This window comes from Sinocyclocheilus anshuiensis, unplaced genomic scaffold, assembly GCF_001515605.1.
Source record: "Sinocyclocheilus anshuiensis isolate Anshui unplaced genomic scaffold, SAMN03320099.WGS_v1.1 scaffold419, whole genome shotgun sequence".
Classification (NCBI taxonomy): Eukaryota; Metazoa; Chordata; class Actinopteri; order Cypriniformes; family Cyprinidae; genus Sinocyclocheilus; species Sinocyclocheilus anshuiensis.
In genome coordinates, this window is record NW_015548228.1 from 571419 (window position 1) to 591791 (window position 20373).

The following is a 20373-nucleotide window of genomic DNA, read 5'->3' on the forward strand; positions in this document are numbered from 1 at the left end:
TCAAAACTTAATTTTTGATTAGTATGCATTCCTAAGAACTTCATTTGGACAACTTTAAAGGCGATTTTCTCAATATTTTGATTTTTTTGCACCCTCAGAATCCAGATGTTCAAATAGTTGGCCAAATATCGTCCTATCCTAACAAACAATACATCAATGGGAATCTTATTTATTCAGCTTTCAGATGATGTATAAATCTCCATTTTAAAACATTGTCCCTTATGTTTGTGGTCCAGGGTCACATATTTTTAAATTCTGTTTATGTTTACCATACCTGTGTTACCTATATATTTTAAATTCTGTTTATGTTTACCATATCTGTGTTACCTGGATCTGAATAAAGAAAACATCGCAAATCTAAAGCAATTATTTATTGAATGGAATACAGGCTGCATATTACACCTGTCAGCTGTTTGATATTGAGTAGGTCTGTGGTTAATATTTTGTCAACACCACATAAAGGCCAGTACTTTATGACTAGATTCCTGTAGTTTTGTGCTATCATCGCACTTCCGCGAAACCATCTCAGCGGCTGAACAGCCTTCAAAAGCACAGCAACAGGTTTACGCAGGACCCGGAAGTACCACAAACGAAAACAACAGGTGAGTGATCGATAATTCCTCTGAAAGATACATTAGGACAGTTTGAGAAATAGACAGATTATTAAAAGATTATGTGTTTATATACGATTAGTCGACATAAGGATGGAGTTCTTTGATTTTCTTTGAAGTACGCCATTTTTTCCCTATAATATCTAGTTTCTTAATTCAAAATACATTTTTCTGAAGTTTAGAATATAGTTTATACCTTAAGATTCTCGTGGTGGTTTATTATCACTTGGTTTATTTCAGTTCTTTTCGTAGAAAACTAGAAAGAACAACTTTGAGTACATCTGTATGTTGGAACAGGTTGGATTCGTTTATGGGCATCATGCTTTTTATTTTCTTAGTTTCTATTTTAAAATATTCGTTAACAGCGTGTGATTAATTAAAACCCCTCCATTCAGGAATCTTAAGTAATGGATAAGAACCTCCAACTGGATTTTGAGAACCAGTTCAATGATGTGGTCTCAAGACTACAATCAAAGAAGATGTTTCAGTCGGACTGGGACATTGCCTCGTTTGCAGTTTTCTTCATCTTTATAGGCAAGATAGAATTATGCAAAAATAAGAAATGAAGATAAGTAATTAAGAATCATTAAGGCGATGTTAAATGTCCATAGGCATGGTCCTGTTGCTGGTTATCTTGGTTCTCATCCGCTGCTGTTGCTGCTGTGATGAGAAGGTCAGAATGCTACTGGTGTAAACTCACAGATAACCTATCTATAGATTCATGAAACAATACAACTGTCATGACATTTGTGGTGACAGCAAGTGTTTCCACGTTACAGCCAAGAAGACAGAAGGTGGGCATCGACAATATCGGAATGGAGCTGTGATCTTCCAGAAACAACAGGCACCATTACATCTATTTTTTTCTATCAGTTATACCACCTAAACATTATTTATATGTGAACAAGTAAAATAATGGAGGAAGGAGAAAGATAGTTTAGGTAGATACTTCCTTATAGGGATGATAAAAGCAAAAACCTTTCCCTACTGTGTAAAAATGCTGTTAATATTTACCCAGGAAATCACATGATTTAAGTTGCATTGTCCATTGTAGATACCAGATCCACTTCATCAGAGATTTTATATAGAAGCATGCTCACCAGTTTTGAAGACATTGGTTACTTAAACACTTTATTGAAGCAGGTTATAGCAACTTTCCTGGATGGAACCAGTGCAGGCCCTTAACAAATGGCCTCTATTGAAATTAACTTGTTTTTAGTTGTTCTTTGAACAGTGCGTTTAATCGGTTAATCTGGAACCTAGCTGTTAAGACTGGTCTTCCCAGATGCCACTTAACCTACAATCTCTTCTTCAACCAGCCTTCTCCAAGATTTAAGTGTTTTAGTGGATTTCTTTCAAATGCCTGACTTTTAAATCTGAAATGTATATAATACAGAACCTACACACTGCAGAGGATGAAAATGCCAATGAGACTTGCAAACAGATAAGCAATGCTTTACTTGTGAACTCTACCTTGGAAAAATGAGTGTCAATATTTGTTTGACTTTTTATAATGTACCACATTGTTTGTATAACTTTTAGACTTTGTAAACAAAAACTAAAATACATACCTTTAAATGAACAGCATATAGCAAATAAAATGAACCTTTGCCTATTTTATTTAGACATAAGCACTGGATAATTTATTCAGTGTAAAGTATATTGAGAAATGGGAGAAGAGCAAAGTAAAGTTCATAATGTTGATAGTATGTTTATTGCACAAAATATTCCATATTAAGCATGAAATATACATGGAAATAGCTTAGGTTTTACTTAAACGTGAATTAATATTCAAATTAACATGCATGAAATCAATAAGGACACGAATTAAGTGCATTTAACATGAAATAAATAAAAATGTAGCAATAAATAAACAAGGCTGACAAAGTAACAAAGCCGACAGAGCAACCTTTCTGTAATGATCACAAACCCTGAACAGCATCTGAACTGTCGCTCGACATAATATTCCTTTTTTCATCATGGAATGCTGAACTCTGCTCCCTAATCAGCCATCTTCAGGAATGTGTGTAGTTTTAATGGAATATGAAGTCCTGATACGTTCACTGTTATCTGTCATTTAGTGTTAATATAGTCATACCACAGTTGAGTCACAATGGCAAATACACTATTGGTCATTTATGCACATTCATAAGCATATGATAATGGTCTCAATGCATTGATGATAGTCCCTGGCATCAGAGAATGTTCAAGTGTTACAACCCCCTGGACTAAAAAGGCAAAAACACTGGTGTTTGAAGAGGTCTCTCCACAAATCAACTGGAATATTTCACAGTTTTTGTGACAAATAAGAAAGTAAGCATTGTGTATTTAGTAGCATTTCCTTCCTAAAGCCTAAACACATATAGATGAGGTTAACTTCAATATAGGCAAGATTACTGACAAACCGTCAACACTGACAATGACAAATACTGCAGAAACACAAAAACATGTCACTGAATACCTTCATCTGAAGAGTCTGTCGTTTCAAATGAATGAATTCAGTTTGTATACTACATACACGGCGCACTCTACTTCTGCTGCAGAACACATACTGAACAATAAAGCACACAAAATGAATAAATCCATGGTCATATAGTAAAGTCACAACAGATTATTTCAGGGAGCTTGTTCATGGAATTCTTTGTTCCTAGTTCATCCTTGAGCATAATAATTTTATCATATTTATTATCGCTGACTGTAGAGTTTTGGTCAGATATAGCTTAAAAGAGTCTGTAGTTCCAGAAACTAGAGAAGACAGAAATCTGCACAAAAAAAAAGGAAAAAGGAACGTGAACTGATCATCTATTAGGCAATGAAGCATATAGATTGCAGCATTCCATTTAGATCTGCTCCCCTTGTGTCAAAGTTTTGCTTTGTGTTTTGCAACGCAAATGGTGTATCACACAGATATTTGAATTAGTCTACAGGACAATCATTAACAACAACTGGTGAGTTCTACCTGTTCTGATCCACATTTTATAACACAGTTCAACGTTTGGGTTTAATACGTTTTATTTTAAGTTTTTTTTTTTTTTTGTTAATACTTTTATTCAGCAAGGATGCATTACATTGATAAAAAAGGTACAGTAAAAGAGAATTGTGTTTAAAAAAAAATTATATTTCAAATCAATTCTGTTCTTTTAAACATTAATCAAAACCTGAAAAATGCATTTTCAGGTTTTCATAAAAAAAAAAAAGCAACGTTTTCAACATTGATAAGAAATGTTTGTTGAGCAGCAAATTAGCATATTAGGATGATTTTTGAAGAATGGAGTAATAGCTGCTGAAAATTCAGCTCTGCCATCACAGAAATAAATAACATTTTAATATATATTCAAATAGAAAACAATTACTTTAAATTGCAATATTTCACAATATTATTGTATTTTTGGTCAAATAAATGCAGCCTTGGTATAAGAGACATTTTTCAAAAATATTTAAAAAAATCTTAGCAACCACAAACATTTAAATAGTTGTGAATGTTTGACTTTAATTTTACATTCACTGTTCTAGGTGGAATACAAAAGAGTGCTGAAGTAATACTATCAGACATACTTTAAACAAAAAAAAAATCTTTGAAAATCATTGTCAGCAATTTAGAATGATCCTAGTAATTCTATTAATCAAAATCACATTTTTTTTTTTTTAGGTATTAGAATATCAAGGTAATTAATCAAGAATTAATGCAGCACTAATTCAAAACTCAGTAGCTCTGAAAACCCTCTGACGTTGTTCTGTTACCATGCATTGTTCTTAAATTATGACAGTGACTGTGCAGGGGAGATGACCATCGTTACCATATCAACAGGCCACACCCACCTTATCTTTGAGCTGCTGACAGAGCTGCAGGGAAATGGTGAAAAACACCAGAGTGTCATTCAGCCACGGCACCACACACTCCACCTTATGGACGTGGCTCACCTCGAACTTGGTGTTGTTGTATTCGCTTGAGGACAAAAATCAAATGTGACAAAAACACATTATGAAACTCTAGGAGACTGACTGCTGGTGTTGCAGCATGAAAACAGGAAACGTGATCAGCACTTACAACATCGCTCCTGGATTATGCAGCACTGAATTTCCTGCTGATTTGAAGTTCTAACAGAAAACAAAAAGATTGTGCATTTTAAAACATACACACACACGTTCTTGTTAAGAATAACTAAAAAAGTGGTTTTCTTTTTTTAGTGCCGATGGCTTGATACCTTAGTAGTGTTAGGCTGCAGTACATGTAGTTGATACACTGTCAAACACAGTTTACTGAGATTGATATAGAAGTTCACCATCACGTCACCAGGCATTGGAGGCGTGAACATTTTCTAGAAAGAACAGGAGAAATATTCACAAGAGCACATGGAGAATCCACATTAAGATCAAGTGATGATCCACATACTAACCATTAGGCCACTAGCTGCGAGCTCAGGAAGCGTCATGCTGGCCGGGGTCGTCAGTCTGTTTCTGGCTCGGGTCAACTGAAGCATTACTGCATCCATAAGCTGAAACATCAGAGTAATGTCACGAAGTGCAATCTCACTTCACATACAGTACCAGTGAAAACGTTGACTGTAAGGAAAGAGAGTGTAACCTGTAGCGCACAACGTCTTTAAATATACTCATGGAGAGCTCAGTTCTGCATATATGAATCACACAAGTACACATGAAGAAAACCAGGGGCCAAACATCTCAAACATTTCTTAAGAAGGTTCTAGAGATAAAACTTAGATTACTGAAAAGAATATTCTTAAAAATCATTCTAAGTAACCTTTTATAGTTAAGGTACATTTTTGCTGGACTTTACAGTCATATTTATGGACCTTGTTTTTTTTGTTTTTTTTTCATTTTAAATTACAACAATTTGGGTAGCATTTAGCACGTTCGCACTAGCAGCGCGCACACATATACAGGACACAAGAAAGATGGAGCACAACATCTTGAGATATGCTCTTTAAAAATGACTGTTTAAAATAGATGGCACATTAACAAAAAAGTGTCCGAGTGCAGACAGTAATAAGAATGGTAATCTGCAGGCAACACAAAAAGACAGCCACCTTCTTAAAAAAAAAGAAAAAAAAAAAAAGAAGAAATGTTCTTCAGCAAATATGAGAACTTATTAAGAATGTACTTGTGTACAAAGAATGCATGTATTGGTTTTAAGAAGTTTCCTAGATTCTTTTCTCAGAAGATTTTTGTGAATCTGGCCCCTGGACATCAACTTCAAATGTTTGTGAAATATAAACCTTATTGTATGGTGAAATACAAACCTTATTGACTTCAGCCCCAGTTTTGAAGGTGTAACTCTCGTCACGGCTGCTTAGTAACTGCAGGGCCTGATTCACATGGTTTCGGGCATCCTGAATCTGAGGAGGGGCAAGATGCGTTTAACAGCTATTTTATAATATAAAAACCACCCCAAAAGAGATTATGTTGAAACAAGGCATTTTTAAGATCTTGTTTTGATTTATTCATTCATTTATGTTTTTTTTTGTTTTTTTTTAAAGATCATTGAGAGAGAGCGAGAGAGAGAGAGAGCGACAGAGCGACAGAGAGCGAGAGAGAGAGAGAGAGAGAGAGAGAGAGAGAGAGAGAGTGAGAGAGAGAGAGAGAGAGAAACATCACCTGCTGCAGTTTCCACTGTTTATCATCGCGGAATGCAAAATGCATGACTTGACTGCTTTTAGCGACTTTAATATTAATATCCTGCAAAGAAAAAAAAAAGAGAAAAAGGTAAAAAGGATTCTTTCCATTTTATATAGAGTCTAATAACAGCAAAAGTAATCAATGAGCTCAGATAAACTGCACTGCAAAGTGTCGTTGCAATTCCACTGGCTGACATAAAGATGTTTTGTTAAATGTACTTATGTACCATGTACTCAATCATGCAGTGTAAGAATTATGTATAATGTTATTTTGTCAATCATTAAAAAGAAAAAAAGAGGAGTCTGATAGCCCCTCCCCCTTCACTATGTAATTAAAGCTGGAGTGTCCAACATTGTTTTTCCCCCTGGTTATTTAAAGGCAGAGTGAGTGATTTTTCAAAAACACTTTAGAAAACTGATTCAGGCCGAATCGCAAAACAAACTTGTAGCCAATCAGCAATAAGGGGCGTGTCTACTCGTGATGTGGAGGAGAGCGCGTTCAGTGCATGGGACGGACATTAGCCGAGCCAGCGACAGAAAGATAGAGATGGCGGATAAAAAACAAAAGAGGAAAACGATAAGGCAAGAAGTAGGACCTGTGTAAATATCGGATCAGCTTTCCAGCGCTGGAGAGAACTCAAGGAGCGGAGTCCTGCGATCGGACGCCGAGGTTGCTTTGTTTTGCTTTGTTTCACAGAACTAATCGTTGCCTAGGTTGCAATATGTGTATATGTGGGGCGGAGCTATCAAAATAGGGGCCAAGACCCTTTTGGGGTAGGGGCGTGTTTGTTTTGGTGATTTCAAATATCAACATTGGCTACCAGAAATCACTTACTCTGCCTTTAAGTGCATTATCCGGATATTTAAAGTGCACTTTTTCCTTTTTGGAATTTTCAGTGTGAACACTACTCGCACTATTTATACTACAAAACATCATAGAATAGTGCACAAGTACGTGATTTGGGATGCACCTATAGTAAAATATATATTATACATTTTAAAAAGTCCAATTGAAGTACCAGAAGCAAAGCAGTGCCTTTATTTTCATGATGTTGTGAACAGTGTTGGGGGTAACACATTACAAGTAACGCGAGTTACGTAATCAGATTACTTGTTTAAAGTAACTAGTAAAGTAACGCATTACTTTTTAATTTACAAGAGAATATCTGAGTTACTTTTTCAAAACGCAAAAGTAACATAACACATTACTTCCCATAAAAAGTAACTAAGTAACGTAATTAGTTACTTTTTTTACGGAGTAACGCAATATTGTAATGCATTACTTTTAAAAGTAACTTTCCCCAACACTGCTCGTGAAACATACTCACAGCCTGAGTTAGAGCTTCTCCTTGTAGTGTCAAAACCCCTTTCACCTGGTCCATCCTAAATCATATGCAAATTAAAAATATATATTAATTTAAAAGTATTTTTATACCGTGTTGTACACATCTTCAGCGCTGTACACGTTCCCATAAAACTGTAATAACAAAAACCATACATTACTGTATACTTTAAATCTAAAATGTTCCAAACAGAATAGTCTCATTTCATGGCTCTTACGTTGAGCTGCCCAGAATGAAATTCTCTTGTTTCAGTTGTCCTTCACAGAGACCTGGTGATGGCATTGAAAAACGCCTTGATGCCTCCTTTGGTGAAAGCAGACAAATACTATTATTAATGCACTTTTTTGGTATAATAATACAGAATGATTACGTAGTAAGCTGTGTAGTAAGTATCTGAAGATACCTTCAAAATGTCTTGCAGCTGTTTGAGCACCGCATGGACCTCTTCTTTCAGCAGCCAATTAAATTCCTCTTCCTAAAGCACACAAAAGTTGCAAATAGTAAATACATATTTCGCTAAAAAAAAAAATACATTGTCAAAAATGTATTCACACTCATCATGATGACTAAGGTATGACTTCCTTTCTTCTGTGGAACTCAAAATAAGACATTAGGCAGAATGATGAAGTCTGAAACCCACAGTCACCCTTCACTGCCATTTTTTCCCAATCCAGTGAAAGTCAGTGGTGCCTGAAGCTGCCTTGATTTTAAACAAAGTATCACGTCAACAACATAATGGTGCGTAAATTCTAACCATTTTCATTTCTATTAATCTGTTAAATCGGTTGCAGAAGTAAATCGATCAGTATGGTGCATTACTGGGAGAAATAGCAGTCAGTATCAGACCTCAGTAGCACATCAACATCAATGGATAAACTGAACAGAGCAGCGACACGATTGTTTACCATTTACACTGGGATGACCCATCAGCTGCTCTGCAAAACTGCACAACAAGCTCTGCGTGGCAAAGCAATAAACACCTTTGCAACTGCAACGCACCTGAAATCTACATCTGAATATGACTTGTTTATAGTCAAATCATAATGACCTAGCATGTCTTTGAAGCAGCTTACATGTAACGTATTAAACACAAATCTCACAATCTCTCACCAGCACAGTCCTCTCTGCTTGACTCGCGGCCGTCATCTTCGCTAGTTCAGACAGAGTAGATCGCTCTGCTCCGAGCATTACAATTCAACGAAGCCGTCCTAAACCTGCTGAAAATAACCTGAGCAGTCAGCTATTTTAGTGCGACTCGTAAACAATTAGGCTTGACACGCCTCCTTTTCCTGAACTTCCGGTTTGTGTAACCTTGCAATCTTCCGGCCTGGAAAGGACGGGATTAGTTTCGCTTGTTTATTTTTGTATTTCTATGAATAAAAACTACATTTGAAACTAAAAAAACAACACTTTTTATATCATGGCATTGCGCTTTCATTTCATATATGAACTCGGAACGCACATTAGACCGAAGAATAAATAAAACAGCTGGACATTGGGTTTGTTTATTCAGAGGGTTCAGTTGACCGCACAAACAAAAAAAAGGAAAGAAATTTCACATTTACATGAAATTATAAATAACTCCAATTATAACACCAATACCTTCCTTGCACAACTGGAATCAAGTCGTCAGTATGTCATGACCAGCTCCGTTTAAGCCACAAAAATCAAACCATTTACAGTAAATCAACCCATTAGCTAAGACAAAAGAACAGTCTACAATATTAAGACAACAGATGATTAATAAATTCAGTAGAGTCAAACTGAAACCATGTTATTCCATGTATTCAAATAACCCAACCCTTTGATGGGGATATTTACAACGTCTTAGTAAATCGCAAAATTCTGTTATCCATAACCAAGCACTTCAGAGTTTTTCCTTTTTTTGGCAGAACAACAATTTATATAAAAGGTATCACCCTGTATTTGTTCTGATTTTAAAAAAAAGACCAAATTATATGCCACTGGATCTATGGCTTGTAATATCACTTAAAATTAACAAATGCAATCATAATTTAGGGATAAAATGTAGCATAACGTTAGCTTGACTTTACCGTTTTACATCTCTTTTATGAATCATAATGGTAAAAAAAAAAAAAGTCAATTCGTAAAAAATTATAATAAATCAACAGATCACTCTGCCAGCTGACTGACTTGGACAAAACATGACACATCTGATTGAAAAAGCAAAGCATATAAAGCAACTTAAAATGTCTTCAAATTATTTATTTTTTTTCCCCACAACAGCTGAAAGACTTTAATGCTGTGAAACAAATCTGTCCGTAAAATAGTCAAGCTGGAAAACAGAAACATCCATTGCAGAGGCAATAGTCAAGACTCAATAATGGGAAAACTACTGGATGCTTTTCAGCATTAGCTTCATTGTAAATGATAAATCATTTCAGGGTCTTCTGTGTGATTATTACACAACCAAATTTCAATAAAAAAATAATAATAATACTGCATTTCTGACCAGGCAGTAAAAACAAAATCATTTACTAGTGAACAGGTGACCTCCAAATCGGAGAAGGAAAAAAAAAATGTGTACAGCCAAATTGCACCTGACATGGTGGTGATCTTTAAGAGATAAAATAAATAAATACATCTATCTTATATTGGGTATTAAGGCAATGCAGTGGCTTTTTCTTCGTTGTGCTCCTTAAGCCTGTTTGTGATCAAAAGTTCATACTTTACAGATTTCTGAACATCGAAAATTACAATGTGGGAATTCATTTGTAAAGTTATGAATGATAAATAATAACCCTAGCATCTTCAAACAACACTGCATCGTATGCAGTAGCCTTAAGGAAATGCGGATATAATACACTGCACGTTCTATCATAAAATAATCACTCGCAGGGAGTTTAATAACCTCCCACTGAGCATACGTGCAGCTATATTAGTCGGTGCAATGCTCAGATTAGGCTGCTAAAGAGATCCCATTATACATGGGAAAACATATCACTGGTGCCCAACAAAATTCATCAGCAGAGGAGAGAAAGACAGAGGGAGAGGAACAAAGAAGCAGGTGAGGTTTGTGGTCCAGGACGTAGAGCACATTGACAGGATTAGTGAATATAAGCTCTGTAGACTGCAGACAAGTCATTGTCCGACTGGTCCAATGCTTTTGCTCTCTTGTATACCTGCAGAAGTATGAAATGATGCATTACTTCAAATGGAAGCATAAACCGAAATTACATTTAGTCCTAGAAAAAAAACTATTAAAGTTTTAATGACACTGATTATTTGAGCTGATAATGATTTTAATTTTATGGCTGAAATTTAAATTCTGTATTATTTTGTCTTAAAAAAAATAAAAGAATAAATCAAATGTATTGTTTTAATTTTAGCATCACAACATTATGTACAGATTACATTTACCAGAGTTATTAAATTAGTATTTTTAAAGATGAACTTTAAGTGGGCATTATATTCTGGTAATCTAAATGCAAAAACAGGGGAAATGACTATCAAATATCCATATCCATATTTCAATTCAGTTCTGTGGTTTAGTTTACATTACTATTAAACTGCATTACAGAATCTAAAATGCATACATTAGTTGGTCAATCAACAAAGTATCAATTGTGGCCAAATGATAATCCATTCAGTTACCAAATGTTGTTTTACCTCATTTGCAGCAGCTGCCATTGGTGTTGGATGATTAACCGAATCTCCCATTGAAATGGCTAATCTCAGATCTTTCTGAATGTGTTTCAGGTAGTAATCTGGTTTGAAGTTGCCCTGCAAGATATCTGAGAAGAAACGCATCAAATGTTAAATAAACTCAATTCTAGTATCATTTTAATAGTTCCAAAGGTTAAACTGTCATGCTGTGTTGCCTCTAGATTCTAATAGTCACCAGATTCCATTTAAGTTTTGCAATAGTTCTGTAATGTTCCCTTGGAAAATTTGTGCAATAAATGACTAAATAGGCATTTGGGTGGACACCGTTTGACATTGAGACCAAAGGTTATGATTTCCAAGCAGCGCCATGTAACAGAAAATCGTTAATGGCAGGAAGATTCAAAGGCAAACTCAAATCTACCAACACTTCTTATCAGTATCTTAGGGTGCGTTCACACTTGTCATGTTTGGTTCGATTAAAACGAACCCTGGTGCGATTGTTCTGTTAGTGCGGTTCAGTTGAGCATGTGCGAACACTGCCATCCGAACCCTGGTGCGCACCAAACAAGCAGACCGAGACCGCTAAAAATATGGGTCTCTGTCCGCTTCCAGACGAACTCTGGTGCGGTTCGAATGAAATATGAACGCAACACGGACCAAATACTTCTAAACGAACCAAAAACAGGAAGTAATGACAAGATGCGATGCTATGCGACATGATTTGACGACGTGGTGTAACCACAACAAAATGAGCAGAGGGCAAAAGTGGAGCAACGATGAGGTAAAGTGCCTTTTATGAGCTCCTTGTGAGTTTTCAGGTGGTGAAAATAAAATTATGTACACGCAAGAATGAGCGCACTTAGTCCAGCAGACGGCATTAGGTGTGTGTGACTTAAAGTGGCGCTGAGCAGACCGATCGGTTAATGGGTGCTTTGATATCATACACCCGCAGCGCCACTTTAAGTCTAACGGACCTTTTGTTTGGGGTGTTCCGTGAGTTCCGTCACGATATATACATCATTCAAGCCGACCAATCAGGTTGTGAATGTATCACTATGCCTCTAGGTTCGCTGTCAAAAATGCCAATGTGAATGCTAAGCGGACCAGGACCAAATGTATCAGTTTCCTTTTTGGTCCGGAGCAAATGAACCAAACTAACCAAACTACAAGTGTGATCACACCCATAAAAACGTAAACAAGTGAACCTACTCTGGCATTTCTGGTCCACAAACGTGCTTGCCATTTGTCCATGGCAAAGAATATCCAAGAATGTTTGTTGTGACTGTCCCGTGGCCTGCGCCAAGGTCAATCCCTCTGCGCTGGTTGCCATGAAACTGCCTTGAACATGAAACTGCCTTGAACCATGTTAAGGATCAGCATCATTCTCGCAGCATTTCCTGCTTCCCCTGCTTCGATGGAAAAGACAAAGTCAATATTATGTGGAAACATCTACCTCATACACAGCGCGACTGAAAGGCTGTAGTACCTATAAAGAAAGACGTCTTCCCCATTGCCTGGAAGCAGCTGCTACAGTCTTCATAAACACTGCGGTCTCCTGCAGCAACAATGACCAGCATACCGTCATTGGAAAGCTGCTGGCTGCCCGAAACCGGAGCTTCTAGGAATCTGCCACCTCTGGATGTGATGACCTACAGATTCAAATGAACCGTAGTAACGGACTTCCCTTGGTAATGTCATGAAAGACCCGTCTGGATGATGTTGGTTACCTGTGCGAGCTCGGTGATGGTTTCTGGATCAACGGTTGACATCTCTATGTAACATTTGCCTGGTCTGATTCCCTGTAGGACTCCACTAGGACCTAACACAAGCTGAACGGAAATAATACTGTACATGTAAACCAAAGACAGAGCAGCTTGACAGATTGAAAACAAAGAGCCATTTACAAAACATTGACCTACATCTCTGGCAGCTTTTGGGTCTGATACACAGGAAAATGTGATATCGCACATGGACACAACTTCTGCTGCTGTTCGTCCTAATCTGGCACCTTCTTGGATGAACAAATCACACTGGAAAAATGACAAGGAAAAAAAAAAAGGTTAAAAACAAACCAATCACTCGCTTAGTGTAACGTCAGAAGCAACCATATTTAAACACCTTTGATTGTACCTTTTCTGCCGTGCGATTCCAAACAGTCACAACATGCCCCATCTTCAACAAATTAGAAACCACACCACTTCCCATCAGTCCAAGTCCAAGGAACCCTATCCTGTTGTGAAAAATAAATATTGCAAATATTACAGGTATTGTCAGCATACTGATTTAAGTGAATGGTTTAACAAACATTAGTCATGCAGTATTTTTTATTTTCTAAAAAGAACCAGCTCACAAGAGTCAATCGTTTGTGAATCAGACTACACTGGTAGTGTAGTGCACTTGTTTTTTTGAATACAGCCAAACAAAAACACAGGTCAGCGCAACACAGTGGCATACGCAGGACAGGAAGCAATGTACGAATGCAAACATTCGAATATGAACGCTGACAATAAAAAATAAATAAATAAATACACTAACAACAAAAACCCTTCCCTGAGATCACAGAAAAAAAAAAATACATACAGTACGTCAATATTACATGAAATATGTATTAAATTAGAAATGTTGTCTCGGAAACTAAAATGACTAAAACTGAAATAATAAACCTGAATTTCCAGATTTTTAATCTCAGAACTTCAATGTGGTCTCAGACATTTGGACTTCCACTTTTTCTGATCACTAAAAACATGATTCTTCCTCGTTACCTTTTGTCGGTAGGTGTGATGCTGCCGTTGATGGCTGTGCTGTCTGCTGCTTGAATAGATGTTGATCCTGTGTCCTTTTCAAGAAGAAAACAGACAATTCTTAAAATGGCCAAGCAATGCTAGCTGGCTAATTAGTAGGTAAATGAAGAAACCACAAGCTGTGAATTCCTAGACGGCGCTCACCTCCTCGATTATCTTTAAGCGTTTGGTGATGGGCTCCATTGATGAAGCTGGCTGTAAGGAAAAGGAAGATTTTCTTGTCAATCAAAGTCAATTCAGCAGATTCATTTTAGATTGTCTAGAAATAGCAAACAGTCTTGCACTCAAAAGATCCTAGATACACATTTATTGAAAACACCAAGTACAGAGCCAGGGGACGAAAACCAGGTGGAAACCGTTTGGCCCAACAGTCACAAATGATCTTAAGTGCACGTTATTCATGGCTCTGTCGGCTTCCAGTAAGGATTGCACTTATATTATCCTCTGCTGTCATGTCACGCAGCTCTTTCTGCCATATCTGATGTGAGAGCCAGGAGCGAAGCCAGTGTTAGGAACTGAAAATCAAGTTATCATTCTCAGCCACATGCTCCGTTTCAGTTTAACTGAAACGTATACAGGGCAAGAAAACGGCTGACGCAGCCTAAATGAACATTTTTGAGAAAAACCTCAGGCAATTAAGATCTCAGTGTCTCCTTTTTGGAGATATAATTTTAAGATCAATTTGTTTCTGACTGTGGTGCCTGAAAGCAAAAGGGCAAAAGGACAAGCAAGAAGGAAATGTTCCTCTGAAGAGGAAGTGCTAAGAGGAAAGGAAGAGTCATTTAAACAGTTTGTTGGTATAACTGGCACATGAACAGCAGCACAAGAGTATTTTGGCTGGGCGTCTTTGCTGGCTTTTCCGATACAGTTTTTTTCCTCCAATCCAATCAATTTTTCAGACACACTAGCATGTAACATAATGTGCAACCATAGCCAGAGTCCAAAATTTACTTTTTGCCACATCTATGGCCATAAATATTTTTACTGCCTATTTATTTTAAATATTTTTCTATAAAAATAAAAATGCTCACAAATGCTGTGGCATAAAAAAAACAAAACAAACAAAGTTTTGGTTTCTGACAGTATTGTTTCCGTGGTCTATCACCCCACTTTTTGAGCACAAGCTTGACACAAACTCGATAAAATGGTTGCAGGTAACAGCTCCTTTGTATTAACAGGCATACATATGGACATAACGGTCTATTTTATCCAAAAGTCAAATGTTCTGAAATATTGTGAACACTACCTTTCAGATCTTTGAGGTCAGTAAGATTTTTTTTTTTTGTCTCTTAAGTCTCTTATAGTCACCAAGGCTGCATTTATCTGTACACAAATACAGGAACAGTAATACTGTGTATTATTATTACAAGAAAAGAAAAAAAAAAGAAAAAAAGATTATAATATATCTTAAAGTATCATTTATTCCTGTGATGTTAACGCTGAATTTTCAGCATCATTACTCCTTCAGTGTCACATGATCCTTCAGAAATCATTCTAATATGGCGATTTGCTGCTTGGGAAACTTTTTTTTTATTGTTAATGTTGAAAACAGTTGTTGCTGCCAAATATTTAATAACCATGTAACTATTTTCAGGATTCTTTGTTGAACAAAGTTCAAAAGAAAAGCATTTATTTGGAAATATTTTGTAACACTATAAATGTCTGCCAGTTCTGATTAGATTAATGTGTCCTTGATTAATAAAAGCATTATTTTCTTTCAAACAATAAATCTTCTTGATCTCAAACTTTTAAATGGTAGCGTAAATAATTAGCTACTTGAAATTCTGAATAAAAAAGAAAATAAGAAATGTTTATTTTGGACCCTGACCACAGCCGAGACAAAGACCTTGTACAAAACCATAGCCAAAAATAGTGTTTAAACTGCAAGGTTGAGTACATGTCAGCTCACAGTCTCAGAGGATCAACCAATAAGCTTGACGTTGTCGGTGCCGTTAGGTAAAAAAAAAAAAAAAACCCAGTACAACTGCCATGCTGCAGAGTCGGCCAACTAGCATTGCCAGAAGCAGTTTGGGGAGGATATTATTCAGAAATGATTAGAGCAGCCATTGTGTGCAATGTGCAAGAGACAGGGGTAAGGTTACACTAACTAGAAAATCATTCAGCAGCCCAGCAAAAAGTCTCCTTACCTTCTCAGACTGGCTGAGCAGAAAGTGATGAAAATGTGGGTCATCCTTTACTGGCTATAATGGAAGAGAGTTAAATTGGAAACTATTCTCCAAAGAGACTTACTGACCTGATAGTTATTTCATCTGCAACTAATTACAGCCACATGGTGAGAGGTGCAACTATATAGTGAAGGACATAGTGACTTGCATTTTGAAAGTGAGGTGTTTTCACACCAGCCGTGCAGCTGCTATGAAAATTCACAGCTGTAACTGCACCAAAATCAGCCTGTGGGTAAGTCTTACTGATACCTAAAAAAGGGCATATGTGCAGATCCCATAGAAGTGCAGAAGCAAACTGTGAATGTAACCTACACTGCTCTCCCATTTGAATCCTGATACTGTTCCAGCGACCAGCCGTCGTACAGAGGATGGCTCTGGGTCAGAATCAGTCTGTTCCTTAAGGGAAAGAGAGACACATTCACCATGTGTACAGAATGGCTTGATCTCATGAAACAAAGCCCTAAAATAGCTGCATCTCGACCCAGTCAAAATATGGCACTGGTCACACTGCAAAAGATGACATCAGTCTCAATGAATGGGGTGGGTCGCACTTGACAAATCCACCTCCAAAACATACAATTGTAACCTGACTCCACAGCAGGTACAACAGCAGATGGCCTTAGCAAAGGACTTTGATGAAGCTGACAAAAAAACGTGTTGGGTTATGACCTAGCCTTTCCCCTCCACAATGGTAAAGCAATATCGTCCAACCTTGTCCGACGAGCCACCCTTGAAGGCATCTTCATCATCTTCTTCAATGATCTTCATTGGTTTAGCTGCTTTTCGGCCTTTATCTGACTTGCTTTTGTCATCAGAGTGTGTCTGTAAAACAAAATTTACACAACATGAGGAATTATTTCTGAAATACTACCTGGTGAATTTCGAAGAACCTGTTTGTACCTGGTACCAATGCATTTTGGGTGTCAATAATAAGTGGCAACATAAAAGAGCAGCCCAGAGCTTTGTATGGAATTTACCATCCAATAAAAAATGTCTGACAAACATTCGTCTCAAAATATCCTGCTTACAGCGAGATTAAACGTAACATATGTGGAAACTGACTGTGATATGCTTTATGAAAAGTTAAACACTGGCATTGTGAGCAATGTACGTCCGATCTTTAAAATCTGATCACAAGTGGTGACAGGAAACATAAATGCACGTTACAATCGGCTGTAAAGAGGGATTTGTCTTGCCTGACCACATCTTGATAACAGGTGTAACTAGGGCCTTTCACCCAAGAGACATATTTCACTAAAAAATTACAATTTACTTTCTCTCGTCATTCCAAACCTGTAAGACTACTTGGCAAGCAAACAAAACAATCAGACATTTCTTAATATATCTACTTTTGTGACACAAAAGAAAGTCATACAGGTTTGGAACCACTTGAGGCGAATTATATATATATATAGACACACACACACACACACGTATATCATTTTTCATTGAGTGAACTATCCCTTTAACAACAAAAACAGACCACATGGTTCTTTTAGGCGTTTTACAGCTGGTATTATTACATGCATTTTCGTCAATCCGATTAGAAGTGGACAGTGCTAAATACAGGTGTAAATTGTGTATAAAACATTTTGAGCTTGTTCACATTCCACACATTGAAGCAGACTGTTTTTGTAGTGTAGGCGCTCATGTGATCGAATACGTTCGAACACAGTCGCAAAATATCACCTACTGGCCTAATACGTAATCACTGTAGGACGTCTTGCGAGAAGGCACACCAAAACAAGCAGTTTAAACTTTGCTGTGTTGTACAAAAGCATATGAGTTACAGTCAAAAAAAGTTACACCTGCTTTCTTTATACTTTAGGTCATTGTCCGATTGCTCATAATCCGCATAACGCAAAGTCATTTTGTGCATGTACAGTGTGACAAAATAAGGGGAAGACGCATTCAAGATACAGTTTTATACCAGCCACAAAACGTCTTAGCTGACCACTTGCGATCAGATCATGGAAAAGCCAAGGTGGAAACAAGATACTAACCTGATCTTTCCCCTTGGCCTTCTTTAGGTACTCCTCAACTGCATCAACAGCCTGTTGGAAGCGTTTGCCTTTGTTTATCTTGATCATCTCCTCTTTGTGGGGGTGGTAAGGCTTCAGCTGCTCTACCTTTATCCAAGCACTAAAAGGGCAACGCATATCAAAAGTCAAAATCTGCTTGGTTTAAACTCTCAAATCCTATGCAAACAAGAGGAAGTGATGGTAAAAGACTAAGATCTTGTCTGTACTCACTGATCTTCAGTTCCAAAAAACTTGACAAATAAACATTTTTTGCCTCTTGGCTTTTTCAGGTCCTTCGGAGGACTGACGATCTGAAAACACAATAGTTAGGGATCAGTAAATGTGACAAACCAACACATTATCCAAATTAGTCTGCTGATACAGTAGCCGTCTCTGAAACTCAACTGTCTACACAGAAAACTTAGTTGGACTTGTTTTAACGTTTAATTTGAAGCATTCTTGCTTTGGGTTGATCGAAAGCAACCAAAAACGCGTTCTAGATAGCTAGCTCACTAGGTTTTGAATACAACTTCGACCTCTATATGCAAGAGCCAACAGCTGACCTCAGAAAAACAACAGTAGTTCAACTCAACCGTTTACGTTACATGAAAAGATCTTACCTTGCCTGGCCAAGGTGGATAGCGTCCAAGCTTACCCCTGAAACATATATTGAGACGTTAAGTTAGTATTTTAAATAAAACGTGACACGATTGAGCGTTTATTAACTAAAATTTCTCGTGCCTCGAAACAAGCTAACGTAGTGTATAGCAAAACCCGTTTCGACCCCATCAGCAAACTGCCCCCTAACTGCACCGAAGCTTGTATTAAATTCATGGTTTATATAATTACACACCTAAACTTAAGATGAAACACACTAACATCGCAGGTTTTCCTCAAAAAGCATATGAAGTAATCGTTAGCTTGTAACGTTATGCTAAGCGCTCTCAAGCCTGGTGCTCAGCGTTTGGCTTGACGACACATAAACTGGGCCATATGTTAGATTTTTAACAAAACATTTTATTGCAGCCACGACAAAATGCCTTTCACGTGCACGAAAGAGAATTTAACCTCGACGTGAAATTAAATCGAATAAAGTTAAAAATTGTTATCTTACCAAACCAGATCCCCGATCCTTAGATGCACGGTCGCCATCTTAAACTGTTAGTGAGAAGAAACGTCGCACTGAATGCAGGGAATGAACACACCCATTACACCCATCTACCCCTGCGAGCGACGCGACGCGACAAAAGCAGACTACGCCGCGCTCGTCTCGTTGATCAATGGAGGCGGTTACTGCGAGCGTTGTAGTTTCGCTCGTCGCTCACTAGCAGTGTAATGACACTGACCTGCTTCATGCATTTTTAAACAGCAGGTTCTGGAGAAGTTATACAAAGTTTAAAGGGGTCATATGATGCTGCTAAAAAGAACATTATTTTGTGTAATGAAATGTGTTTATGCGGTTTAAGGTTCAAAACCACATTATTTTCCACATACTGTACATTATTGTTTCTCCTCTATGCCCTGCCTTTCTGAAACGCGTTGATTTTTACAAAGCTCATCGGTCTGAAAAAGCGAGGTGTGCTCTGATTGGCCAGCTATCCAGTGCGTTGTGATTGGCCGAATACCTAAAGCGTGAGACGGAAATGTTATTTTTTATTTTATTTATTTAGTCACTTATTAGACGCTTTTATCCAAAGCGACTTACAAATGAGGACAACAGAAGCAATCAATTGTAGTATTAAAACAACTAAAAATAGATCCAAAACTAAAAGCTGAAACTTTATAAATACTACCTATACACATGTTAAAAATAGATTAAATAAAAATGACAAATGCATACAACAAAATTTCAAAACTTAACATTTAAATGAAAAACAAAAAAAAATAAAGCTAAAAACAATTCAAAATATTAAAGAACAAAAGGTATAAGAGTATAATAATGATTCTAACGTAACACTAAGCCAAACACCAAAAAAAAAAAAACTACATATGTATATGTACAACCATACACACATACATATATACTGTATATGTACATATTAGGGGTTGAACGACTTCTGATTTGTTGAAGTCGACTTTTATGTGAATTACGCCCCTTAACATATTGTGATGCCCCCGTTTCTCTCCCGTTTGGTACTACACAAAGAT

The 20373-nt window shown here is 37.1% G+C and overlaps 2 protein-coding genes and 1 pseudogene across 2 annotated transcripts; 1 reads left to right on the forward strand and 2 right to left on the reverse strand.

Annotated features, from left to right (window-relative positions):
- Window positions 1-452: 452 nt before the first annotated feature.
- On the forward strand, window positions 453-2226 carry LOC107654501 (small integral membrane protein 22-like). The gene is made up of 4 exons (XM_016441584.1): window positions 453-602; window positions 1007-1145; window positions 1223-1284; window positions 1391-2226. Exons 2-4 carry the CDS (start codon window positions 1019-1021, stop codon window positions 1436-1438), a joined length of 237 nt encoding a protein of 78 aa, XP_016297070.1. The 5' UTR covers window positions 453-602; window positions 1007-1018; the 3' UTR covers window positions 1439-2226.
- Window positions 2227-2306: 80 nt separating this feature from the next.
- Window positions 2307-8893, reverse strand: LOC107654499 (protein rogdi homolog). The gene is made up of 11 exons (XM_016441583.1): window positions 8701-8893; window positions 7994-8065; window positions 7808-7893; window positions 7576-7630; window positions 6228-6308; window positions 5873-5968; window positions 5009-5107; window positions 4817-4930; window positions 4660-4709; window positions 4431-4557; window positions 2307-3373 (listed from the first exon to the last, which is right to left on the reverse strand). The coding sequence occupies exons 1-11, from the start codon at window positions 8776-8778 to the stop codon at window positions 3332-3334; spliced, it is 900 nt and encodes a 299-aa protein (XP_016297069.1). The 5' UTR covers window positions 8779-8893; the 3' UTR covers window positions 2307-3331.
- Window positions 8894-9079: 186 nt separating this feature from the next.
- Window positions 9080-19441, reverse strand: LOC107654498 (putative oxidoreductase GLYR1; annotated as a pseudogene).
- Window positions 19442-20373: the final 932 nt, after the last annotated feature.